Source organism: Pipra filicauda, unplaced genomic scaffold (assembly GCF_003945595.2).
Source record: "Pipra filicauda isolate LSUMZ 115617 unplaced genomic scaffold, ASM394559v2 scaffold51_size4534324_pilon, whole genome shotgun sequence".
NCBI lineage: Eukaryota > Metazoa > Chordata > Aves > Passeriformes > Pipridae > Pipra > Pipra filicauda.
The window spans coordinates 3,099,312-3,125,770 of NW_024104665.1; the positions used below are offsets into that span (position 1 = coordinate 3,099,312).

A 26,459-nucleotide genomic window follows, 5' to 3' on the forward strand; every position below is an offset into this window, starting at 1 on the left:
TTTGATGTCTTTTTGAACTACCTGTAGATTTTTGAGTCTATAAATCTGTAATTTCTTTGAGCTTTTTTGTTGGATCTGTTTGTACAGCATAATCCCTGCATGCTTTCCTCATGAGCTGAAAGTTTAATGCCTTATTCCACTGAAGAGAGTTCTTGTACTCCATAGCCTCCAATCCTTTTATTTGTTTAGATTTTTTGCATTATGTGGATAGTCTCCCTGTAAAAGGGTTTATGCTTTCATTGTATCGAAGTGTATAGAAGTACAGGTTTTTCAAAGTGAAGGACCGTAGCTTGCACAGCTACATCAAAATGTAAATCCAGACAGCTTCTTTTCCTCTAAATTGACACTACTTGCCATTCATGCATCCGCTTGGTTACGATTTCTAACCATGTTTGTAGTTTAATCAAAATACTGTGCAGATTTCAGCAGCCTGGAAAAAAGAAAACTGTCCTTTTTGACTTTCTGTTCTTAGTATGAGAAGTCTAAATGTTTGATAAAATTTGTTCGTGTATTTGCCATAACTTGTCAATTTTAACATTTGTTTTAAAATTATGTTGTGTTAATTATGTTGCCACCCAATAACTAATGTAAAGATACTTCTGTAGAAAGCTGAGAGTGGTTAGTACCTTTTCCACCTCGGGTCTTTCTGAGGTGTAAAATTCAGCTTGACTTCATTTTTATGACTTCTCCTGTAACAGAGACAAAGTAATCCATGTCAGTTCTCAAAACTGCTCTCTGATAATCTTGAGTGAAATAAAGATCTGTTTTAACTGCCCTCATTAACATGTTAAATGGAATAGGGAATAACAAAACAGATGCAAATGTAAGTGGTGTCACTGACCTTCTCAGGAATCTCCTATGAGAGGTAGTTAACTACTCTGAAGGTCTCCTCTTACTAGGCTGGATCTTCATGTGGTTATTTGAGCCTGCATGCAAACCTTTGCAAGACTTGGCCAAAATATTGATACTTTTCATGGGCCTTATGTGACTCTGATGCTGATGTGGGGGGAGTAAAAAAAAAAACAAAAACAAAAAAAACCCCACAAACCAAAATACAAAAGGAAGAAGAGAAGAACAAAATCACAAACCCAAACAAACTGTACACTTGAAATTGTTGTCAGTTCTTTTAACGCATCACAGGTGAGCTATTAGTGGCTAGGTAGGTTCTTTATATGTATGAAGTGGAGTTCAGTTAGCCTCTGAGCTTTTGTACACTGTCAGCCATAATCACTGGCTTAAATCTTAAAAAGTTAAGTTAGCCCCAGAAAACCAGTCATTTTTCTTTAGCACTTTATAGGTTCATAGTGAAAATCAGAGTCAGCAGGAACTTGAGATTAGTTACAGCATTGAACTGAACTGTAGTGGGCAATTTTTACCTCTGGAAGATGAAGCAAAAAACAGTGCTGCCGAAGATTAGGTATCAGGTCTATACTGGCAAAAAGAAAAAACAACCCACAGTGCTAAGCAGATTTTAATCTATCGACTAATTTGGGTTTTGTTGGGCTAAAAAGCAAATTTTAGATTTAAGGATTGTCTACTGAAGGCATGTTGCTTTTGATTCTTTATAGTTCTTTTTTAGCTCTAAAATGAAAATGAAGTCAGAGGAAGGTAGCTGCACCCGTGCAGGTAAGCAACTGCATAGGATGCTCCCAGAGATGAAGGCAATTTGACAAAACCACAGCAAAGTACCCAAAGTCACTGAATTTACACAGAATAATCCAGGTAAGTATGCAGCTTGTGCAGTTGAAGCTCCACCTGTGTTCTCGTGTCTTTGTAACCTGTTTCTCTGTGTGCCAACCTGAACTTGTCCTGCTTGTGTTTATTTGGACTGTTGCTGTACAGACCTGACTTAGCTATGCGTGGCTCATACCTCTCATATTCTTACCTGGCTGTTTCTCTGGTGATCAAACGATGAGCAGCCTTTGCATGTTAGCAAGACTGGGCCTCCTGTTTGTGTTCAGCTCACTGCTTGTGGTCAGCTGTTGTTTCCATCATTCACTCTGTTACACACTTAATCAGTGCCGCTGTGCTTGGCTCTTTGTACATCTGAAAGGTCGTGTTCTTCCGAAGACCTTATTTTAATTTCTTCAGAAATTGTAAAGCTCACCTTTGCTGTGATGCCTGGATTTAAAGGCTGCCGGGGAGTATTGAGATCTTCCTTCTCTATTGTTGAGTAACTTCCTGCCTCTGCCCTTGGCTGTCCTTATTTGTTTATGTGCAGCTTGACGGGAATTTCCAACAGAAAAACTCTTTGTTGTGCTGATACTGCGATTAGTGAACGTCAACTAATGATTGCATCAGCACCGGCTTTTAAAACTTAACAAAGACTGATAAGGGTTCAGGTCACGGGGATGGGCTGATAGGAGAGAAAAAAATGGACATTCGCCATCAGCTTGGTAATCTTTGAAAGCAGTTGTCCTTCCTAGTAAAGGAAGAAAAACACTGTGTAGTAGGAAGATACATTCTGAAGACTTACGGCAATTAATTGAAACAGTCTTGTTCGACATAATTTTTCCTGTTGTGTCAAGTCTGTTTAAGAAATTACTTTTACCCTGGTTTTCTGCTTTCTCGGATTTTTAGAAGTTAAGGTGAGTTGTGGGAAAGTTGAGTCTATGGTGTATAATAGCGTTTTGTGTGGTAAGGACACTGCCATTGACCTTTAAAAAGCTGGAAAGCATGAAATTCATGAGTCCTCTGATGAAAATCTTGAAAGTTTGTCAGATCTGTAAACACAGAAGTACTGCTTTTATCACTTTGAAATAGCTGCAAAGCTTAAGTGAAAGAAATTGGACAGAAATTCGTAATTAAATTTCTGTCTTATGAATGAAAATTCTGTCTTGTGAGATAAAACACTACTTTCAGGAGTTAAGTATCGAAAACTTAGAAGGGGTACCCGAAAACGTTTGTGTATGTTATATTGTTTGCAAGAGTATTACTTTTTTCCTTGAAAAATCTGAATTGTCTTTTTAAAAAATGTGCTAAAAGAGCTGTGGTGAAAATGCACCTCTCTACATTGATGTATTTACCTACTTCTTTGGGAGGTGAACATTAAACATAGTTTACCAAATACTCTACATTCAGAAGTTAGTTGGAAACACTGAAGTAAATGCATTTTAACTGTGAAGTAAGATACCTGTTAAAGTCTGGTTGCATTAATGAAAATTTATTTCCCATTATTTTTACAAGGAAACTTCTTAATGCCATCCCTGTCAAATTCATTCTTTGGTTTGTTTGGCAGGTTACTCACATGCAAAATGGTGGATGTCTGCTTAATCTTGGACAAATAATTTACAGTACTTATTTGTTGTTCTTAGGAAAAACTGGATAATGCGCTCTGAGGTTTATTTTTTTTAAATCTTTTATCCATCTTTATAAACATATCTAAGTTTAGTTGTGCATTAAGGATTTTGGCCTGGATATGTAAAGCAGATGTGTTTTTCTAGTATATTTAAAATAATAATATTTCACCTTTGGGAGCAAAGAATGTATGAAATCAAACCAAAATACTTTTTGTGGCTCCAGTAAATCTGCATTAATTTGGAAGGATGTCGTTGTAGGAAATACTCTGCTAACACAAACAACGTGTGACGTGTTTGGAAGTGTGGTGCTTTACAAGAACTTCTTAGTCTCTGCTTTTAGGTAGTATTTTTTGCATTATGCTGGCTGTGAAATTTTAAAATGGTGAAATATATTTCACATTTATCCCTTCAGTCCTACTTGTCCTTACCTTAAAAACATGTAGCAAGTTCCATGCTACTGTTTCAGAGATTAGTTATTGCATTTCACTTCCCACTCAATTTTTTAAAGAGGAAAACAGAGAGATCCAAGTGTGTGACTGATTGCAGCAATTTTTTACGTGTGGTTTCTATATTTCAAGCGCTGTTTCTCTGAACTTAAAAAAACCACAAAGTTATATTTTGTAGATGTAACTTCTCATATGATCCTAGTAGCCCTTAGGCTTTGAAGTGAATTAGATAAAAGCTTTTGGATTGTCTTCAATTTCAGTCTTTTTATGTTCATGTGAATGTGAAATTTAAGTTCTGCTACTTATGTCTGCAGTGAATGGTATGTGTATCTTTGGAAATGATTTCTTATAGCTGTGGAGTGTTTACCTGCTGCACAGGTCTAGTCTGTGCTGGCCACAGCACCTCTTCCTTGAATGCATCACCTTGCATGTGCCAGCTGTTGTTTCGCAGCTACATCCTTCCACTCGAGTTGGAGAACTGGGTTTTTGTTGATTTGGGGGCTTTTTAATAAAATATATACTTCCAGTTCTTTGTTTTTACTCCCAGTGTTCACACTGATTTTTTTGCACACTCACTTGCATTACTGTTACTGGACTGTTATGGTCTGATGTGGAATCCATGAACTGTTGGTCCCAAGCAGCCATTGCAAAAACCTTGGGATGCAATTCAGTGCTAGCGAGTGAAGCTTTCTGTACAAAGACTAGAGATTTTTGATATGAACTGAGCTCTTTTGGCAGGAAATTATTTCACAGGAGCACAATCTTGAGTAGGCTTGATCATGAGATGCTTGTCACCAATTTGATATATGTGAAAAAGCAAATTATTTGCAGGAAAGCCTATCTGGATGCACCTAGAGAGACGTGGAAAGGAGTAAATTCATATGGAGCACCATATATAGCTGTGATACTATGTGCGTAATTCCTGCAGGTGGGGAAGCAGGCACTGTGAAAAGCAGCACAGCTTGTATAGTATGGCAATAGCAGTGCTCATGCAGTGACAGCTGTGCAGAACACAGTATTCCCTGCCTGACTGCCCTTTCCTATAAGTCCTTTCATCCTTCCATGTGATGAAATGCTTTGTGCTCAACAGACCAAAACTTGCTCCTTGATTACTACTGAGTGAATGTAAATTTTTGTCAGAAATAAGCCCCATCAAGGATAGATGTAGTTTGTGGGGTGCTGCCTTTTGATAACCCAAAGGATGGATGAGGTGGTGATGCAGTGTGATGCCATTTTATGTTCTTGAGCTTCAGATTGGCTTCCTGTTGGGCTGCCTGGCTCTGCTGTCTGTATTGAGAATCTCCCATTTCAGGGATGTTTCAGTAACACAAAGTCACTCTTGAGTTTATAGCCATCAAACAGTCTGACAGGGTTCAGTACTATGCTGAACATTCTCAGTTCGCACAAGGGTAAAATCGAGGTCTGTGTCTCTTGCTGGGAAAAGTTTCAAGGAGTAGGCTGGAAAAGAAAATCCTTTGAAGTTGTCATCTCCTAGGACAGAAATGTAATGGATGAGTGCTGTAAAGGGAAGAGGGTAAGCTGAGAAGGGTGCAGTTATGCGAGTGAGCTTCCTTCTGGAAAAGTTACAAACCTGGAGTTTAGGTAAGATTTTCTACGGGTGTGTGACAGTGTTTGGCCCTCTGCAGGGGAGGGCATCTGGAAGGAGTCAACACTGCGTGCTGTTGTTCTTGCAGCTACGATAACAGCAAGAATTAATTAATTAATGAAAATTGTTTTCATTAAAAATAGTGGGAGAAGCCAGCCATGGTGATCAGCTGTGGGGGGCAGGGGCCAAGCAGTAGCTAATTACAGCATTTATAATGACATTAACCTTTAATCGCATAGTCCACTAGCGGACTAAGATCACTAAAAAAAGTAACAACCCCCCCATCAAACCATGTAACAGTGTCCTATGCAATTGCATTTTGCCACCCCAGGACTTCAGGCTGTGGCAGAAACTTCAGACATGCTCATGGATTCCCAGGGTAAAAGATACTGTGTCAGAAACTTGTTCCTGGAGACCATCTCTCTCTTGACAGCTGCCCTCTGGGTCAAGAGAGGACTTTCTTAGTGCTGAGTGAAAGGTAACTTTAAAGGTCAGATTATCCTCTAGTCTTGTGGGGGCCACTGAGGAAAAACCGACACGCGTCCTGTCTGCCTTTTTCCATAGGTGTAAAGCTGGCCCTGATTCTGGAAATAATGAGGTTATATTTAGCAGTAAAGTGCATTATGTCAGACCAGTTCCAGTGGCAACAAACCTTTTAATGAAAAAGCATTAAGCAAGAGAACTTTTTAACAATAAACGTCTTCCTACACTTAGCACATTAGGGTGCATAATCACCCCTCTGCATGGTCTTTGGCATAATATGTACGGTACTGAGTAACTGGCAAGCTACTTGGCATTTGTAGAGCATCAAACAGTAGATGCTAAGTCAGTCAGTGCATCTAAATAATTATATATAAGAAATACTTGTGGAAATTAACCCCTCCATCTTATAGAAATAACCATGGCAATCTGTGTGGAGATAGCAGCTATTACTGCCCACATACCGATTGGTTTTGTTTCCCTACCTAACCCTGAGGTAAACAGAGTAACTGGCAGAGAATATGAAGTGTTTTCTTTACTCCTTAATGCTTTTCAGTGGATTCTGCTAACGCAGTTGCATTGGCTAGTTGCTCCTGCTAAACTATAAAATCGCTCAGGAGGGGAACCATTTGAGAATTGCTTGAGAGCAAGCCAGAAACATAATGCCTGCATACATAAAATATATTTTAAAAGGAAAAAGTTAAGGCTCAGTGGGAATTGTTGGTGATCTGCCTCTCTTAAGATGAAGTTTACAGTTTTCCTTTATCAAATAATTTTAAGGCAAGCAACTCCTCAGGTTTAGAAGAAGAAAAAGAAAGGTCTGTAATAACAACAAAATACCTGTGTGGTTTTATTTTTAGTCTATGAGGACAAACACATAGAGGACAATACCAGATTCTTGGGTTTGTTCTCCTATTTTAAGCTCCTTGGCTATATATTTACTGCAGGTTTTCTAGAAGAATTTCTAGTATTCAAGGTCCAGATTTCTATCCTAGGTGTACCTGTGCTCCGCTGGTACCTGCTTGTGCTTCTGCTCTTCTTATGTAGCAACGTGGAGTTGATCTGAAATACGACTGAAGTCTGACTGTAAGTCCGGTCAGTCCAACTCTTAAAAACTCTCATGTTCACCAAGACTGCCACTTGGTCGTTTCCAGGATGGTTTATGTTCTGTTTTAACCTTACAGTGATTGTGTCAGTGTATCTTATCCATGGCCTCCGCCTCCTGCGTGCTGCATTTATCTACCACAGCAGTATAATCCTCCGCTTTTCAGCCAGGCGCTTGACAATTAAGACACGATCTCTCCTACTTAAGGTATAAATAAGCCTTTAATATTACTTGAGGATTACATTAGGACAAGAGGGGCTCTTTTGAAGGCATGGCTTTCGCACAGCGGGATTCTCAGAGCAGGCATTGGCCCTTATGCTCCTGCAAGATGTTCAAATAAGGGGAAAGTAATGGTTTCCAAACTGTGCATACGGAGAGCAGTGGCAGCTTCTGACTACTGAAATACTAAATTGTAATCAGTTGTAAATCAGTTGAAATCAGTTGTAAAACACATGCAGGGGAAGGGTAATCTCCCTCTATCTTTAGATCAAGCGAACAGGGTCTGTGCAGGCAATTATCATCACAGAGTTTACTGGCTTAAAGAAAAGAGGTGAGGGGGGAGTTGGAATACTCACTTGCAACCAGACTTTCAATAGTGTTTTGTGTAATGGTGATGTAGTACTTTGGTGAACTGGGGTTAGGTTCCTGATCCTCTGTAGATTTCATGCATGACTTGGGATAAACTGTTCATGGAATTTAAACCCTCTCCCTATCTCTGATTCCAGCAGTGTTGGTGGGTGTGAAACTTAACTGCCTTCTACTCCCGGAAGTGAAATGATAGGACTGTGTGATTACTTGACTTTCTCTGAGGGACGGATGAGAATGTACTAAAAGAAATGTTGGGACCTGAAGGCTGTGATTTGACTGGAGTGTTGTTCAGTCAAGTTGTTGGCCTTTGTGTCCTGGCCCCTCTCCCTGCCTGCTGCCTCTTCTCTGTGCATGTCTGGCTGAAGCATTGGTATGGTCTTCTGGGGGTAGAACTTTCTGAAGAATAAAATTTTTTTTTTAGCCAAATCTGTTTCCCAGTCTGGCTCACTTTGCATCTGCCAAAATACTTCACCTGGCATGAGGCAAGAGGCAATGCAAGGCCAGACCAAGTGGTCAAGAGTTGATTAAATTAGCACTAAATGCTGGTGAATTAGACACAAAACTGTAGCTTTGGTCACAGTCATGTAGCATTGCCTATTAAGCAGCTATTCGTCATACTGAGTTACATGTCTGTGTCCCAGTGATGTACCAGAGATGCCTTCTGCGACTTCCAGAAGTGCTGAACTGTGTCTAAAGTATGTAAATGCTCTGACACCCACCTTCTGTCATTGTATGCCCATGCTGCAAAATGGTAAAATGTCAGGGTCCTCATTTGGCCTGTATTTTTCAGAAGAGATGCTCACCGTGGCTTGTGGCAGGTTTTGTTTGGTGCAGTCAAAACTGAGAGCATGATGGGGTGCTGTGAATGCATTCTCAGACATTCCTGGCCCTGGCACCAAGCCCTCTCTGCACCTGACCATCCTGAGTCTCATTGGCTTGGCTGACCAATCCATCTGTGGCAGGCAGCTGCATTTTGGTCACCCTTTGCTCTTGCCTCTGACATGCTTAGGTGCTTGAAGGAGTTTTTAGGTAGTGCAGGAAGCTATGGGCATGTTTAAACTTCTGAGTTTGGGGGGGAAAAAGCAAGATGGGGAGTACTATGTCTTGAGGTGTATGTGATGCAAGCTAAAAGAAATTCTGCATTTACACATTTCCTATTTTAATTGAAAGTTAAGTCATTGGAATGAAACAATTGAAATGGGGTGTGGAGTGGTTGGCATTGTACTTAATACAAGTTTATGCCCCGAGTGTACCGTGTCTGCCTGGAAACTTTAACAACTCACTCGTGTGATGAAGCTGAGACTGTAGAGTCATTAGATGGAAGTGAGACTGTTTCAAATAATTTCCCAGTTCTGAATTTCCTGGCAATACAGAATTACAGGCACTGAAACTACTGCCGTTATCTCAGATGCTTTGGCACCTGCCTGATGCTGCACAGGCTGAGGTTGCTGCCAGGCACTGTTGTGAGGAAGGGAGAGAAAAGGATTAAATCTGTCAGCATAAAACACCTCTTCTTAGCTCAGCTACTGAAGAGATAACACATTGGAGTCATTCAGATATTGTGTGCTGGAATTTTTATGGTCCTTAGTTTATAAACTACTTTCATGGTCTGAGGCAAACCAAATAAACATTTTGCTTTAGTCAAAACGAAACCTTTTCTCCACTGCAATTGCCCATGAGAGTTTCCCTGGGACCCTGACCCTTTGGTTGTGGGCAGGTGTTTACTTTTACAGGTGATAAGGCGGATCCTTGGCAAATACCTGTTGCTTTGTGTGTCCTTTGGTATGCCGGGCAGGGGGCACTGGCTGGACGCAATGTCTTGACAAAAGCAGGCTCGCTGGCTTCAGGGCAGCTGGGGCTTGGGGCATACAGATATGTACACATGTGCATGTTGTGTAGACTTTGGGCAGTGCTTTTTCCTGCCTAGGGTAGTAAAAAGGGGAGAAGGAGGGAGAAGGGGGAGGTTCCTTTTAACTTTTTTTTTTTTAATGGGGGGGGGAATGCATTTCAATAGAGGGCTGTGCGGTTTTCTTTTAAGTTTTACTTGTGCCCGTGCAGAGCTGTCCTGTCTTGACCCAGGGCTAGCTCTGGGTTTAACAATCCCTCTCATGTCTCATGCTGCGAATCCCAGGATCTGTATGTGCCTTAGCAGTTGTTAGTGCTTAAGAGTTGTGGGTGGGCTGGGTTGGGTTATTTTGTTTTTCTAAGCTGAGAAAAAGAAGCACAACCAGCCCTTGTATCTTTTCTTCTTAGTTTGTATTGTTGCTTTTGGGCCAGTAGTTGTCAACACCTCATTCTCTTGCTGTCTGTGTTTGAATTACCCATATTCAGACTGCTTTAGGCGGGGGAGACTGTGGCCTGTCCAGAAAGCTGCATATTTACTAGATCTTTTACTGGTAAATTCCCCCCCCCCCGCCCCACGCTGTGAAAGGGAAAAGAAGTTTGCTGTACTGGAGACAGCAACAGTAAACATAACTGTGCTCAGCTGGTGTGAACAATAGCATTCTGTTATCTTGCTGAAGGTGCTGATTCTGTGAAAAATTGGGAGCACTTTGCCCTTTTTGTCCCTTTTTGAACTTTGACCAGTTGGTCAGGATTGATTATCAACCAGATGCTAATTGCACTGCTTCTCATTTCACTAAACAAAGGTGTGTTAGACAACGGTTTCTTGCTCTGGCCAAGTCTCTAGGACACGACCCGTGAAATAAAATAGTTGAGGAGGCAGCTAAGAGCTTACCTATGGAGCTGAGTGAGAAGGGAGGTGTGGAGAACAATGGATTTGTTCAAAATGAGGCTTTTGATGACAAGGAAACAGATACCAGTAGCCAAGAAGAAATGCCAAAACCATGCGCTGTTGATGTGAACCCGGTGGCTGAGGAAGAGACAGTGCTGAAACCTTATGCCGGGATGCCAAAGGAGGTCTTGCTGAAGTTCTCCAACCAAGCCCGGTACAGAATCACCAGGGAGATTCTCTTCTGGCTCATAATTGCTGGTGCTGCTGCACTTGTGTGTGCTACGATTGCAATTATTGCTCTCTCTCCAAAGTGCCTTGACTGGTGGCAAGCTGGTCCTGTTTATCAGATCTATCCTCGTTCCTTCAAGGACAGCAACATGGATGGGAATGGGGATCTGAAAGGTGGGTCAGTTTTCATTCTTGCTATGTACAAAGCTGTGTGTGTGTGTATGAAGAGCATAACCAATAGAAAAATACAGTCCAACAGACATAGCCACCCTAATGGAGAGGGGAAAGAAAAGTAGTCTGACAACATTAATGGTAACTCACATTGTCATGAATAAATCCAGGAGTTGCTTGCTCAAGTTGTTAACCCTAAGCCTGGAGTTAGAATGGATGTTATAATGGAGAGATGGGGCTGAGAGCAAGCAGCAACACAGCTGCCATCAGAGTAAAATACCTCCACAAAACTGAGGTCAGTCAGGAGGATGGGTGGTGCTGAGCACTTTGTTGTTTGGCTGCTTTTCCTACAGAAGACTAAAACTGACAAAGAGGAGAGAAAGATGTGTTACTTCTTGTTTTGCTCGTGGTCTAGCTGTTTCTTAGCTCTTAAGAATGCATGGACAATGCCACTTACTGGTAGCTTAGCTGAGACTGCCTTGTAGAAAGAGGCTTAACACCAAAATGGACAATACATTTCTAAACCAGAAGCACTAGCCACACTGTGCTCTACTGGCAAGTGAAGAGCAAAAAACTGTTTCTGTGGCTGCACGCCAGTAGTACATGTTAGGAAGATGAAAAGATTTGGGTTTAAAAATACTAGGGGAGGTTGCAGTGAGGTGTCCTTACAAAACACAACAGAAAAACCCCATAAGAGACTTTTCCTAAGTTAGGAAAAAACTGGGATCTTTACATTAACATTGTGCTTCCCTTTGGGTGGTCTGAGGATTAACTGATGTTCTTTGAAATGGGAAAGCAATGCTGTTACTGCTTTTTAACAAAATATAGGAGCTTGTTTTCAGAAGCAGGTGTTAAATTTATTAAATGAAATAGTAAATATTTTATAATATAGAATGTAAATTTGTTTTGATCTAACCTTTTTGATTCCTGCTTTATTTTCCATGTAAAATTGGCTTTGAATGGTTTCTATTCTGTGATCTCATGCTATCCCTGAAGAAAGGTCAAGACTGTCCTTACTACCTGAGATCAGTAAAAACAAGGGATAGTTATGTATTGAGGAGACCTGTGTACCATCTTTGAGAGCCCATGCCAAACTTAAACAAAAATCTTTTGTCTTTTCTAAACAGATTATACCTTTTTCTTTTTAAATAGGCATCCAAGAAAAACTGGACCATATTACATATTTGAATATAAAAACCATCTGGATCACCTCTTTCTTTAAGTCCCCTTTAAAAGACCTTGGATATGGAGCTGAAGACTTCTATGATGTTGATCCCATTTTTGGATCAATGAGTGATTTTGACAATCTGATTGCAGCCATACATGACAGAGGTAAGCTGCACCTCTGAGCAAAGTAACTCTATTAAAAAGATGTACCTTACAGTGCAAGGTTATAACCTGAGATTTCAGTTTGTGCACCTGGCAATTCCCCCCTTGGTGGCATTGAGCAGAAGCAGATGGAGGTGCCAGCAAAGGGTACAAGTGAACTCCACAGCAACATGAGCTCTGGGATAGCAGTGTCCTGCCCTTTGGTGCCAGGGGAGTGCTGGGAGCAGGACTGAAGGCACAGGGAGCTGCAGCAGCATCATTGGGTGGCTGCGTGTCCTCTGCAAGGCGTGGTCCCCTCCGAGGGTGTGTGTGGGTGGTGGGCTGGCACACCATCCGTGCTCCCTTGTGCATATGTTATGGGCATCCAGTCTGGGGATCAAGGCTGAGGTGCAGTTGTTTCTGACTGAACATGCAGGAACATGCACTTCCTTCCTGTAATTGCATCCTTGGTTTGCTGCGTTTATGCCTTAGACAAAATGTTTGCTCAGGTGTTTCTTCTTACAGCTGTTGAGCTGAAGGGAAAATCGTTTGCCAGTCCAAAAACATTTGAGATTTCAGTAAAATGTCTAGCCTTTAGGGAGGGTGATGAAGAATATGTGTTCCCTGGCTAGACTGGTGAAGTGCCTTTCCCACCTGGGAGGTGTGAGACAGATGTTGAAGTCAGAGTTAGTGGAAGTGGTTCATAACAGCAGAAATCTGTTCTGATTTTTTTCTTCACCCTTCCTTCCCTCCCAGGCAACATGCTGGGGGGAACAGTACCAACAAGATGTCTTCCAGCTACTAGCAAACTCTAGTGAGTCTAACTGTTTTGATTTTTAAGGGCTGAAGGTGATAATGGATTTAATACCAAACCACACAAGTGACAAACACCGATGGTTTCAGCTGAGTCGCAACCGGACTGGGAAGTACACAGATTACTACATCTGGCAGGACTGCACGGAGGCTGCTGGTTCAGTCATTCCTCCAAACAACTGGGTAAACACGGGATGGGACATATGCAAATCCCAGGCTGGATGGAGGCTGCCACAGAGCAAAAGCAGCTGTAGCATGATTGTCCCAATGTATGCTGGGTTATAAGTGACATCTGAGAGCTACAAACTGATGTTTCTACATGGGCTAGTGCAGATTAACATGTAAACCAGATGGGGGGGAAGTTCCTAATTTAAACAGAATTTTTAAAATTACTTGTGTTTCTTTACCTCAGTGTTAATCTTCATTCATTAAACAAACACAGAAAAGAGTAATTGTGCAAGAGTTGTTCACATGTGCCCCCTTCTGTGTCTGGGTACTCTGCTCTAGAAACTTCATGTCAGCTCCTCTGAAATCGTAGTTGGTGAGGAAGGAAACAAAACAATGTGTTCTTGGCTTCTTTTTTTTTTTTTTTTCTGGAAGGTGATCAGGCCAGAAAGTGTGTTGTCTATTTCAAACAGATTTATTTGAAATTTGAACTGATGGGTGCATGTGTAAAAACTTGTATCATGTGTAAGAACTTGTATATTCTAAAAACTCAAGGTAGAATTAATACTTTGTACCAGTTAATATAATTTCTCTCTAAGCTTAGAGTCTTAAGAGCTATCTTAGCTTTTGGGATCTTCTATTACAGAGATGATGATAAAGTTAACATTTTTAACATGCTGACTGTTGTTGGCACTTCAAAGGGATAATACCAGATTGCAGAAAGCTATAAGTTAACTAAAGCTTTTTTTACTTAGTTTTAGGGAAAGCAATTCCAAAATAAATGCTCCCAGACATGTTTTCCCCCTCTATTCCAAATAATCCCCAATGAAAGTCTACTTAATAAAAAAAAATCCCCATAACATTGAACAAGAAACACATGTGGCAAAGCACAACTAAAGGGAGAGCAGCTAATAGGAAAAAGAAAGTAAAAACCTAAATACCAAAATCTACTCACAAGGTAGTCCATTGATTAGGCATTTTGTGCTTTATATTATATGCTTGTAATGCTGCACATTTTAAAGTATGCATAGAAGTAAATGAGGAGTTCTTATTCTCTCCCTCTCTTACATGAACAGGTGAGTGTCTTTGGGAATTCCAGCTGGCAGTTTGATGATGTGAGAAAGCAATGTTATTTTCATCAGTTTGGGAAAGAACAGCCAGACTTGAATTTTCGCAACCTTGATGTCCAACAAGAAATCCATGTAAGTATATAACCCACTGCTGCTGACCCAACAGCAAAGCAGCTGTTTGTACACTTGATTTCTCTGATTATTTGTGATGCACAATTTGCAGCCTAGTTGGAAGTAATTCAAGGATTGTAGCATATGTAAACAATTGAAACAAAAAACTGTCTAGAAAAACATTATAAGCAAAATTTAAGCTTTGTACTGTAATGCTTCCATTATCTACTTTACTCCAGTCTTTTTAATTTAAAAGCAAACAAGGAACCGGCAAAAAAATCTGAATAAAATCATCCTTGAGTGGTAGTACAGGTGGTGTTGCAGTCCTCTGGATTTTAAGACGGGACAGCTACTGCGTTTTTTTGCTGACTTAACTCCCTTGCTCTCACAAGAGCCTGGCAAGATCTTGATGTTTTTCATTGGAACAGGCTATTGTACTTCAAAAGGAGTTCCCTTTCCCTGTCCCTTCCCACTAAAGTCTATCTTCAAATTGCTTTGATGCTTCAGGACCCCTCTACTTTTCAGACTAAACTTATGTGCAAACTGTTCATACTTAGCTCCTTGTGAATCATACCTGTCCTTCAGCTGAAAGGGGTTTTTCCCACGCTTGTTTATGCTTATTTGGTTTTCAGGTATTGTCAAGGTAGATTAAATGGGGAGGGATTTTCCAGTCTTCCCTGGAGAGGGACTCTCCCTCTCTTTGTTTAGCCACTGCTTAGTCCTTGTATCACTTCCATCCTGAGGTTTTTCTCAAATGCAGATGGCCAGAGTTTAACAAACTGACCCGAAGAGATGTCTGGGCAGAATCCTGTACATTGGCGTAGGTGCTTCTCCCTCTAGGCCCCAAGATTTCTCTTACTTGCTTTGAAGTTGGTGCTAGTAGTCAAATAATGCAATATGACTGCTGTCTGGAGGTTGTTAACTGTGTGCCCCTCTACATCAAAAGCCGAGGACGAAGGCACTTCATGTTGTATCCAGGGCAACAATTAATGGAAGGATTGATATGGAAGGAAAAACTGCTTCTGCACTGAAGCCTGTGCAGAGCTGATGTGCTCAAGTGGAAAGAAGTTTTTATCTCTCTTGATACAAGGACTGTTAATTAGCCAGTCAAATGTGGGAATGGCACCTTGTTCTAGCAGAGAAATGTTTGTATTTTCAAGAAAGCTGAGGCAATGCTGATTTGAATTACAAGGAGTGCCTGGGCTTGTGGATAAGGGAGAGAGTTTCCATCTGTGAACATGTCTGATGACTTTACAGAGGAAAAAGAGTGATGAGAGTGTTTTCACAGTGAGAGTGCTTTTACTATGGGAAGGTGGTGGTGCTCAGATGGAATCTCATGTCTGTCTGTCTGCATCATGTCTCCCAGAAGACAACGTAGAATTGATTAAAATATGGGGAAGTGGGCCTGAACATGGGGAGTCTGACAATTGCTACTTCTTTTTCCCCCTTCCTTAAAGTTGTAGCTCATCAGGTAGTACAACTACTTCAAGTGTTTCGATTTAATCCTTGAATGTTTGCTACTTTGAACTGTTGAATTTTGGTGCATTTCTTGGGCAGTAGTCTCCACAGCTGCCCAACCCTACTGGGATGGTCTCACAAGCTCTGTGAAGCCTCTCCCCTCACCACATGAGTACTGCATGCACTTGAAGAAACAAATCACTACTGGTTATACTTTTTAACTAAATAATGAAACAAGACTGCTTTTGAGACTGGGTCTTTGAGGAACTCTGCTAGTAACCTCTCTGTGCTTTGATACTTCCCTCAATGCCATGTCTTGCCATTTGCACCTTTTTTCCATAGCATCACACTTTTTAATTGTCTTGGCTAACTATTTTTTTTCATGGTACCCAACACATTACTGAGGCTCCAGTAGCAAAAAGATGACATGAAAACTAGTAAGTTTGGCCCGGTAACACCAGTCTTTGGTAAATGCTTATGAATGTCACGTTGAAGAAGAACCTTTGTCTTGTATTTTAATTCAAAATCCTGTTCCAGAAGGTTAGGAGGACTGAGCAGGAAGCAAATGGACTTTTGCAGAGAAGCTTAAGTCTTTGGTTTAGCCATGCAAGGGCGGCATGCAAGAACAGGGAAACTTAGCAGCCAGCACGTTGTAGCTTTCTTATGTAAAAGATGTAGATTGATCGCAGTGAGAACCATGTCAGTGCTTGATGTTTGCAGTGCTGATACCTGGTGCTGCTTTTGTGCTGAGCACAGGCATAAGTGTGGATGTTTTTGGGTAGATTCATTGTTGGACAGCCACCATATTGGAGCTGCTGCTTTCAGAATGGTGCCTTGAGAAAGTGCAGCTCAGTGAGGCAGAGTCTTTATTTGCCAAACAAAAATCTGTAAAGCTTGAGTGTGGACTAGTTCCAGTCCAGCCTATTCAGGCAAGCGTACTTCATACATTTTAAAAAAGGCAATTCAATAGCTGTCTTTAAAAAATATATATAAAAAAAGACTTTTTTCCTCAGATGAAGACAAGTATCGCATCTAAAAGAACATTTGCAGAAACCACTCAAGGGACTGAACTTTAGACTTCTTTTGTTAAAACTAGAGCAATTGAAACTGTAGTAATATAATGGCTATTGAAGGAGGATATAATTTTACTAGCAGTGACTAACCTCTCGATTTGATAGTGAAATTATAAATCAATAGCATTTGTAATTGTTGGATAATAATTTTTTGTGTTCCTGCAAATAAATAACCCTGAAAATAAAATAGAAAAAAAATCCTCATCAGTCAAATAAGAGAGAACAAATGTTTTAAGAGCTCTATTGTGTAAAAGAAAATTGGTGGCACGAGGTCTGTGCAGAACAACATATTCTTGCATATTTGAATCAATGCGTTCTAATTGTGTGCAGCCATGAAGGAGTATTCACCAACAACAGCGCTTAGCATGAGCCCAATTGTTTTGATGGATGAGATTAGAAGCATCTTTTAGCGAGTCACGCCCTGGTTTAGGTCTCCTGAATTATGGGAGAAGTTACAGACCAGTTGTTTTCTTTTTTATACTGGATGAAATAATAAGACCTACTTTATTTAGATCTTATTTGACCTTAGGTCAACAAAATTCATTTTGACTTCTTGAAAAATTTGAAGTACCAATTTAAATATAAATTGTTACATATTAATATTTCCTAGAAGGTTTAGCTTTCTTTTTAAGACTATACTGTTTCAAATGGGGTGGACTCACTTGAACTTCTCAATTTTTACCTTTGTCTAGGATATTATAAAATTTTGGCTCAACAAAGGAATTGATGGATTTAGTTTCAGCACTGTTAAATTTCTCTTAGAAGCAACGCATCTCCGAGATGAACCTCAAGTGAACAAGTCTCAAAATGGAGTAATGTATATGTTCTGTCTTTGCTTTTTTCCTGTGTTTCCTACGGAGACAAAAGAGTGTATGTTTTTACTCTTTTGGGTCTTAATTGTGGCTGTAGGAAAACTGGGTCAGCCATGTCCCTTGGAAAGCGGGTGGGCACTCTGCAGAAGGAGCACTCACAAGAAAGAAGCCTGGTGGGCTGGGGCTGTAGGTCAGGGAGATACCTGCAAGCAGGAGCTCTGTGGGCGGAAGAATTGTCCATATACACTTTGTTTTTCTGTTCTGACGCTGTTGCTTTGAATTTTCTCTTTAAAATAATTTGCTTTTCAATTCACATTCTAAAAAGACAAATCTTGTGATTTTTAGTAGTTGATTGGTTGTCTTTGGGGAGCCTGCTACAGGAGGTAAGGTCAGAGATCTTGCCTGCTTGGGATTCTGTAGCAGTTACTAGCATATATTTCTTCTACATTGCAAATAAGAATTGGAGAAAAACTAAAAGAAAAACCTTCATACTGGCAGTATGTCACAGTGAGAAGTGGCCAGATGCACTCAAAAGCATGAACACTGTTACTTATGCTATTTGCTTTTGCTGTGGTAGTGAACTTGGTGACATTCCCAGATACTTTCAGCATTAAAATGCTGTTCCCCTGTGGAGGTGAGGATCACATAAAACTGGTCAGCTCCACAAGTGTTGTTGTTGTGGTACCTTATCAAGGCACTGTCCATCTTTCCAGCCTGGTGTGTGGCCACAGCACCTGCTGTGCTCGCTGCTGCAGATGGGCTCAGTTGGCTAGTGCTCCCCTCCTGGATGATGGGATCCAAAATAACCAGCCTTCTGCTGTTGTACCTTTAAGTGCAGCTCAGCTCTGCGCTGTCAGAGTTAGTATGCTAAACTCATTCCAGTTAAAATTTATGTGGACTGGTGCACTGTCTCAGGAAGGGATGGGAAGAACTTGGAGAGTTCTGAAATCTAAAATACTGATGAACTAATGGGAAATACTCTATCCTTCTCTAAGGAGACTATCACAGCCTATTCCCAGCTCTACCATGACTACACGACCGCACAGGTTGGTATGCATGATATCATCCGTAGCTTCCGTCAGACCATGAATGAGTTCAGCAGAGAACCTGGTCGATACAGGTAATCATTATTACACCTGCTGAATTTTTCTCCAATATTCATCACCTCCTGATAGTAATAAAATGTTTGGGTTTTTTAATATAATACACCACAAAAATGCGCAAATCCTCAAATGCAAATAGTGGGGCCTAGGCTATATTATCTCTTCCTCAGTGTGTGAGGAAAGGAGAGGAATTGGCCCTGTTAGCTCTGCTCAGTCTATGGACTGTACAAGACTAAGCAGAATGGGCAATCACTCTGATCACAGAGACTCTGTAATTCATCGACCCCGTGCCTGCTCTATTGTATCGTTTTAATAGTGCAATTCAAGTCAGACACACAGTCAGAGATTGTTAAAGTCACAGAATGGTTGAGTTTGGTAAGGAGCTCTGGAGGTGCTCTGGTCCAAAGCTCCTGCTTATTAGAGCACCTAGAGCTGGCTGCCCAGGAATTTGTCCAGATGACTTTTGAACATCTCCGAGAATGGAAACTCTACTTTTTACTACAAGGAGTCTTTCCTCATAGGAGAGATCTTTCAGTCCCTAATGGGCTCAGTGGCTTCTTGCTGGACTCTCTCCAGTACATCCATGTCTGTCTATACTGGGGAGCCCAGAACTGGACACCATGCTCCAAGTGTGGCCTCACCAGTGCAAAGCAGAGGGGGAGAATCACCTCCCTCGACCTTCTGGCAACACTCGCTCCTTCTAGTGCAGCCCAGGATACCATAAGTCATCTTCGAGGGCACATTGATAGTTCATGGTCAACTTGGGGGCTCCCCAGGTCCTGTTTTGTGAAGGAAAGCTGGAAATTGCTGGAATGGGCTATGTGGATGTGAATTCAGAAAGATAAGACTTCAGGCAGATACTTTAGCCTTGTGTCGACTGTTGTAGATTTTTCATCTGCAATTTCCAAGAAATATTTCTCCTTGACTTCTTGTCTGCTTTACAAAACATTGTTTCTCTGTATTAATCCTTTTTGATGGGGAGGAGGGAAGTGAATGTAATGCTTAATGTTCTATATTCAACCATTCCTAGCTTCCTTCTCTTTTGTGCAACAAAGAATGAGCCAAAAAAGTTATTTGTGTACTTCTTTTTAGATTTATGGGTTCTGGTGATGATGAAAAGGAAGACATTGAAGCAACAATGATGTATTATGGAACAACTTTCATCCAAGAAGCAGATTTTCCCTTCAATTTCAACCTAATGAACATGAAAAATCTGTCAGGCAACAGTATTTTTGAAGCTGTTGACTCGTGGATGAAAAACATGCCTGTGGGAAAATGGCCAAACTGGGCTGTAAGTTCTAGACCAACTCTTACAGGAAGGGCTCGTTCCTGTTATGGTGATAGAAGCCCCACCCCACAGACACACACATTGATTTCAGTGGGATCAGCAGCAGCCTGAGCTCGTGACTGGGCTGTGGTTGCTGCCCACGTGAAGGCTCTGAGCTGCTGCAGTTGCAGTTGTTGGCACCAGCCGGCTCTCCCGCCCATCAATAACAGTTACACTCCCCATGCAACAGCGACAGAAGGGAATTTAATGATCATGCCTCTCCCTCAGTGTCTCCAGTGTAGGATGCGGCACTGGGTTAAAAGACTAGTGAGAATGGAATCGGTATAATTATCTTTGACCATAAACTGACTCACTGCAGTGGATTCTGGAACCCTCCCAGGGCCAGGGCAGAACAGAGCAGGCAGCTGAGGGCAGTTAACTTAAAACCTGCTCGTCTTTGTTAGGAAGCACATTTGGAATGTGTAAGGGATCTTTTCAAAACAAGCAGAGCAGTTTTCACACAGCAGAGAAAATGGCAGAAATCCGAGGGACTGTAATTGTGGAGAGTTGTTACTTGTTATCTTTCCATCACTTCTGCCTCGTGGTGCTGGCAGGACTTCTGTGTACTACATTATTTGGGACAGAAGTTTGTAATGGCACCAAGATAAGGATAAAGCACTTCACAGCCCTGGAGGGGAAAGAAATAGAAGAAAAAAATAATCTACTGCCATGTGAAATTAGTTAATCAGTTTCACATATGCATGAAATTTTATAATGTATGTTTAACAGAGTGATGTTTTCTTCAGGTTGGAAGCCCTAATGCTGCTCGGATTTCATCTCGCGTTGGGAAGGAGTATGTCAATGTTATGAATATGCTGCTTTTAACCCTGCCTGGAACTCCTGTAACTTACTATGGTGAAGAAATAGGCATGGAGAACATTGTATCAGAAAATGTAAGTGAAGAGCATGTGAACTCCGATCATGTTGTTGTTTAGTTCCAAATAACAGAACTTTCAAAAAACCCAGGAACTTTTGTTTTGTTAACCAAACCCAGGCTTTCTCACTGCTTAGATAGTTTTCCATGTTCCTCATGGCAAAACCATTGGACCACATGCACAAATGGCCAGGTCAGAGATCAGAACCAAGGTCTGGATGTGGGTCTGAACTGCTAGATTTTAATTATGTTTCCTGATTTCTGTCCTTCTCCAGATCAGTCTTGCATGGTTTGCAGTGATGTTGCTTTGCTTCCCTTCAGCAGGAAGGGCAGCAAGTGCCAACACTGGGCCTGGGCTAATGGTTAGGAGAGGGGTGTTACAGTCATATGAGGCAAGGGGTGCCGAGTCACTATCTCCTTCCTCCCATGGAAGTACCCTAATCATTAGTTCAAAGGCCATTGTTTCCTGGCTGCTATTTAAAGGAAATCAGAGTTCATGAGAGATTGTAGCTACAGTCACCATCTCCTGCAGACCTTTTTACTCTGACTACAGAAAGGCACCTAAGTCACACCCATCTCCAGTGTGCCCATGCCCAGAAGGCATCTGCACAAAGGGGAGGGTGCCTGGTGACAAGCAGAAGTGACTTTTGGTTGTCATGCTTAGTCTGTTCCTAAAAGGAACAGCTCACCTCTGCCTCTCATGACCATTTTTGAGCACTATGAGAATGTGGTCCTGTGGCAGATGCTGGTTTCACTGTGGAAAGCCTGTTAGGGAATGAGACAGCCTCTGACATGTTACAAATGGTGTTGGCTAGCTTTGTATCAAAGGGAAAGAGATATCTGAAGCACAGGATCACCTCCAGGTTTGTCTGATTCAGATGTGAGGAAATGATTCTCTGATTTAAAAGGAAATCTCATTTCCTCTGAGAAACACCTAGGTCAAAGGATCTCCTGCATTTTCTTGCCGCTGCTGCTTACTGCTGACAGAGTGATTCTCTTCAGAAAAGTGGCTCACCTTTGGCTCCTCAGGGTTCACTCTCTTTTAGTGGCTACCCTGTGGCTCACGGCTTTGGAACAATGCAAACCCACCCTTCACTCCATTCGGAAAGGAAAGTTCCCTGATTATTGGGTGTCTTTGAAAGATGGAGAGTATTTGCTCAGGATATAGTGTTTAGGCACAGCATTTAAAACACTTCAGGAGACACTGAAAGAGGTAAAAATGAGAGGCAGCATTACTAGTGTTGAAAACTTAGGATTTTTTTTCCTCCTGCTTTTCAGAATATGCTAAAAAGGAGAAACCCATTATTTGTAATGTCACAAAGCAAAGTGACAATTTCTTTTGTTAGGCTGCTGTTCTGACAGATTGTATTGAAAAGTGCCCTTTATATGAAAAACAGTTTTCATGGAAAACAAACACTCAAAGTATGTGCAAAATATTTTATGCCCTCTTATATCATTAAATTTAAGTGTCAGATCTTTTGGCAGCTCTTCAATAACAATGAGGAAGCTTTTTCAGAATTTTTCTGAATTCTTCAAAATGAGAACTTCAGACTTTTTACATCGACAGTTTTTAATCAGCTAAAAGCTGGTTTTCCATAGTTTTGCACTTGGAAATAATAATTTTATCTTTCTAACACAATCCTGTCCAAACTGTACCCCTTGCGAATGTAATCTTGGAGAGTTCTAAGGAGAAAGGTGTGATAGTTACAAAAGAACAAGACTCTGAACAGCATTTATTAGTTGTTTACTGTTATTTTAACAGCATCCCTTCTTAGGACTCATTACCTCATATATTCACTCGATGCATATCTAGATATTTATTAGAATATCCTGGCTGTCATTAGTAAACTTTTATCCAACCATCTGTTGCAAAGGATGACAACTCTAGTAGAGTTGTTTGGGAATTCCACATTTTACCAGTGATGCTGCATCTGAGACCATCCACTCCCCTCCATTTCAGGAACTGTCTTGGTTCTTATTTTCTCCTTAGAGTTGGGGCAGGATTACATTCTCCTTATTAAATTTTAACTTAAACCGAAGAAAGCAATACTGAAATGGTGAGAATTTGGGAGATGTGAGAACATGCTATTCAAAGAATACCTTTTCAATATGCTAATCAGCACTTTATTTTCTAGGTGACCTTTCCAGAGAAATCCCCCATGCAGTGGGATGGAGAAGTTAATGCTGGTTTTACTGAAGGCAACAGTAGCTGGTTACCTGTTAACTCCAACTACCAAAGTGTAAATGTGGAAGTAGGTATCTGCATGTGTGACAAATTAACGGTTTAAAAATATTTTAACGTATCTATTGTCCTCTGGCTTCCTTTTAGTAGTGGGCATTGGCAGTAAGAACAGACTCAAGGGGAAAAAAAGCGCTGAATCCTCACAAGTTTTATTAGAAAAGGAATTCCTTGCACCAGCAAGGAGCCTACTTCATCTATATTCATTTAAGCAGAGCAACTGCAGTTGTGATGTTGATGTGGCAATTTGGCTCTTTAACATACTTTTAATCCTTTTAATATTTGTGCTGGTTTAAAAGTAAACCAGTGGGAGAAATGAACTCAACTCGAAAGATTACAAGTCAGAGTTACAATTTACTAAGAAGATTACAATACAATGATACAGAGAAAAGTGGTTTTAACCCCTAAAGACAGATGTATAACCCAGCACCCTGGGACAAGAACAGAACAATGTTCATCAGCCCCTGTACTGAGCACTACACAGCCCCTCTGGATGCAAAGTAGAAGGAAAGGAAAAGCTGTTGGTCCAGATGATGATCACAGTCCTGTTGAAGTCCTGGTCCTTCTCTTGATCCGAGTGGTACCAGAAGTCCCCACACCTGAAGTTTATATATGCTCAAGTTCAGGTGGCAACGTCCAGTACGTCCCCCAGGATGGGGAGTTTCACAATGGGTGATTTAACTCTGTGAGTCATGGGATATTTTTGGAATCTTTGAAGGTCTAGGTGTTGCAGATGTTTATGTCCATGGGCCACCAGGCCAAGGTGGCCCATTAGCAGAGATGACCCCTCAGGCTGGGTGTGATGTTAATGCCTTTCTGGAGGGGAGTTATCACAGCTGAGTCATTGGTGTGAAAACAAAAGATCACTCCCCTGCCTCACAGGGTTTCTTTAACACCCAGCTTGTAGCCTGAGGTGTCAGGTGTGCCCTGGGCAGCTGCTGCAAACAATTCATTTATTAACAGTCCACCAGAAATTACATAGAGGGTGTAGAATACAGTTTTGGTTATACTCACATAGTGATAAACTGGTCCCGGCCCCTGTAACTAGGACAATATTAATTTGGAAACGGGTCTCTTTTTCCCCCCATTTCTATTGCCACAGAAAGCACTGTCTGTGTAACAAGAACTTAACACAGACTATCTCTAACACATGTAGAGCACTGAAGCAAAGAGATTTTGCTGACCTACAGTGCTGACCAGAATTGAAGACCAGAAAAAAAAAATCTAAGATAGCAAAAATATAAAACATGAAATAAACCCTGTGACTTCAGTAGATTAGACTCAAAGAAAAAGGTTCAGAGTCAAGCTTTGAATGGCTGCAGCTTTCTCCTGAATCAGCACTGCTAAAAGGAGGCTGTGGGAGAAAGCAATAGCATTAGTGCTGGGGAATCATTGTGTCTAATAACCTGCGTCTCTGCCATTTCACAAATGCCTGGTAAGTGTGTGAGAAAAAGCAGTTTTCCAGTGAAATTTGTGGACAAATTTGAAGAGATAATTGTCAAAATCCAATAGGCGCGTTCTCAGCAGACTGAGTGGGCGTGAGAGGGAAGCTGCATTCCCTACATGCAGTGCCAAGAACTGACCCTGTTCACACTGACTGTTGCAGATCCAGAGGACCTGGTCCAACTCAACCCTGAATTTGTACAGAGAGCTGACGCAACTTCGCAACAACGAGCTCCCCATCAATCGGGGCTGGATGTGCTACATCTGGAATGACAGTGACGTGTTTGTGTATGTGAGGGAACTGGATGGGTTAGACAGAACCTTCATGATGGTCCTCAACTTCGGGCAGGAATCGACAATAGACCTGACAGCTATAGTTCCTAATCTTCCCTCTGAAGCTGTTATAAGGCTAAGTACTAATTTTAGCAATGCTGGTAAAGCTGTCTCCACCAAACTAATTAAAACTGAAATGGGAGAAGGCCTGGTCCTCGAATATAAAACAGCAAAGCCTGTCCATACTATGGAAGCTTTTCAAGGGAAGTGTTTTGTGGCAGAAAAAGCTTGTTATTCCATGGCCTTAAATTTACTCTACATGAACTGTTAAGTACAGGAGTAGAATAACTAAGCTTTCATGTTAATTTAGAAGATATTGGTTTCAAGGAAATGCTAAAAACATTCAGTTTTCTTTGGCTTTTCAAACTTTGTACAAAATAACCTGAAAACTAAAACAGACACCTAATGCCTTGTATGTGAATTGGTGATGAAAAGTATGGTATAAACTCCCCTTTAGGATCTGTGGAGAAGAAAAGTAAACCTATAAAAAACTGTCCTGTTAAAGTGTGTGTATTTTTGGGAGGAAAGACAACAGTTGCTTTTTGGGTGCTACCTCTTACAGTTGCTGGTTATTAAGAGCTCCAAAGCCTGTGGCAGTTCATAATTAATGTTAACAAATGTGTAGATTTGTGAAACTTATTCTAAAGGAGTGGCCCTGTATTTGCTAAAACAGGTAAACACAAGCAGGACTGATACATATGGTTGTGATGTCTTTTCTCTCAACTCTAACAGCTCTGATTATCCTCAAAGTTAGTAAGGAAAAGAACAAAATACAGCTAATACATCTAATTCTACACTCAGGGCTGCATTTCAAATTGATTTCTCCCTTCCCTGCTGAATTAGAATACATTTGCATTCTCTTACTTCTCTTCCTACCCTAAGGCTGAGGTGAGGGGTGTGTACTTTAGTTCAGAGTATGCAGCTGAAGCTGATTGTCACACTTGTGCTTTGATTTGCATTTGCTGCACCTACAGTGGCTGATGTGGCCCAAAGGAAGAGTCAGCATTTGACTTGGTGCAGCCTGCTGTGGGCACAGGGGTCCATGGGGGAACTTTGTTTTGGTTTGAGGGCAGTATGGCCACAGTGTATCTTCCACCTGATGCTGGCCCCCTAGGTGTGCACCAAGCATGTATTTTAACAAGCAATGCACAGCTGGTTTGTGCCTTGCTTAGAGGGCAGCTAAGCTATGAATTGGGCTGCTTCAGTGGGGGCATTCTTTTTGTTTTATCCTCTGGAGACACTCTGGCATCATCCTCTGGGGCATTCATCTTGTCTTCCAGAGGGACTTTGGCACCTCCTTCTTAAGATTACCATGCTAGTTAAGGTAACTGCAAGATTTTTAATCTGCTCAGATCAAAGAGTTCTGCTAAAGTTGCTGTTCTTGAGAGTCCATTTCTTTGCAGTTTGATCGATCCCACCATATGATCAGTACACTATGACTGCTGTGTAGATAGGAAGGGCAACAGTCATCATCACCTACATATGGGAATTAGTTTTAGAAGTAGTGAGACTTTTTCATCAAATACTACTGAGGAGTTTTACTGCCTTGTGTAAAAGGTGGTCTTAGAGATGGCTTAGGATGGAGAGGCTCCCTGTACAAAGTGCATGTGCTACTCACGTGAGGCTTTATGTGCCAGTCGCTGCGCTCAGCTCTGCTCGTGTAGCGCTGCACT

The 26,459-nt window shown here is 41.2% G+C and overlaps 1 protein-coding gene across 2 annotated transcripts; it reads left to right on the forward strand.

The window, feature by feature from the left end:
- The first annotated feature begins 1,568 nt into the window (after positions 1-1,568).
- On the forward strand, positions 1,569-25,279 carry SLC3A1 (solute carrier family 3 member 1). 2 transcript variants are annotated; one of them, XM_039386952.1, is made up of 11 exons: positions 1,569-1,722; positions 10,173-10,660; positions 11,810-11,989; positions 12,807-12,961; positions 14,020-14,145; positions 17,348-17,467; positions 18,463-18,587; positions 19,663-19,861; positions 20,644-20,790; positions 22,907-23,023; positions 24,617-25,279. In XM_039386952.1, the coding sequence occupies exons 2-11, from the start codon at positions 10,264-10,266 to the stop codon at positions 25,055-25,057; spliced, it is 2,007 nt and encodes a 668-aa protein (XP_039242886.1). In that variant the 5' UTR covers positions 1,569-1,722; positions 10,173-10,263; the 3' UTR covers positions 25,058-25,279. The 2 variants fall into 2 exon arrangements, with proteins under 2 accessions (XP_039242886.1, XP_027579185.1); XM_027723384.2 differs by lacking the exon at positions 1,569-1,722 and adding an exon at positions 5,161-7,143.
- Positions 25,280-26,459: the final 1,180 nt, after the last annotated feature.

Bases quoted from the DNA above. Each gene is read 5' to 3' on its own strand.
- SLC3A1 (XM_039386952.1), top strand. From the start codon at position 10,264: ATGGAGCTGAGTGAGAAGGGAGGTGTGGAGAACAATGGATTTGTTCAA. The intron at 17,468-18,462 runs GTAATGTATATG...TCCTTCTCTAAG, and splicing joins TGAACAAGTCTCAAAATGGA to GAGACTATCACAGCCTATTC. The intron at 18,588-19,662 runs GTAATCATTATT...ACTTCTTTTTAG, and splicing joins AGAGAACCTGGTCGATACAG to ATTTATGGGTTCTGGTGATG.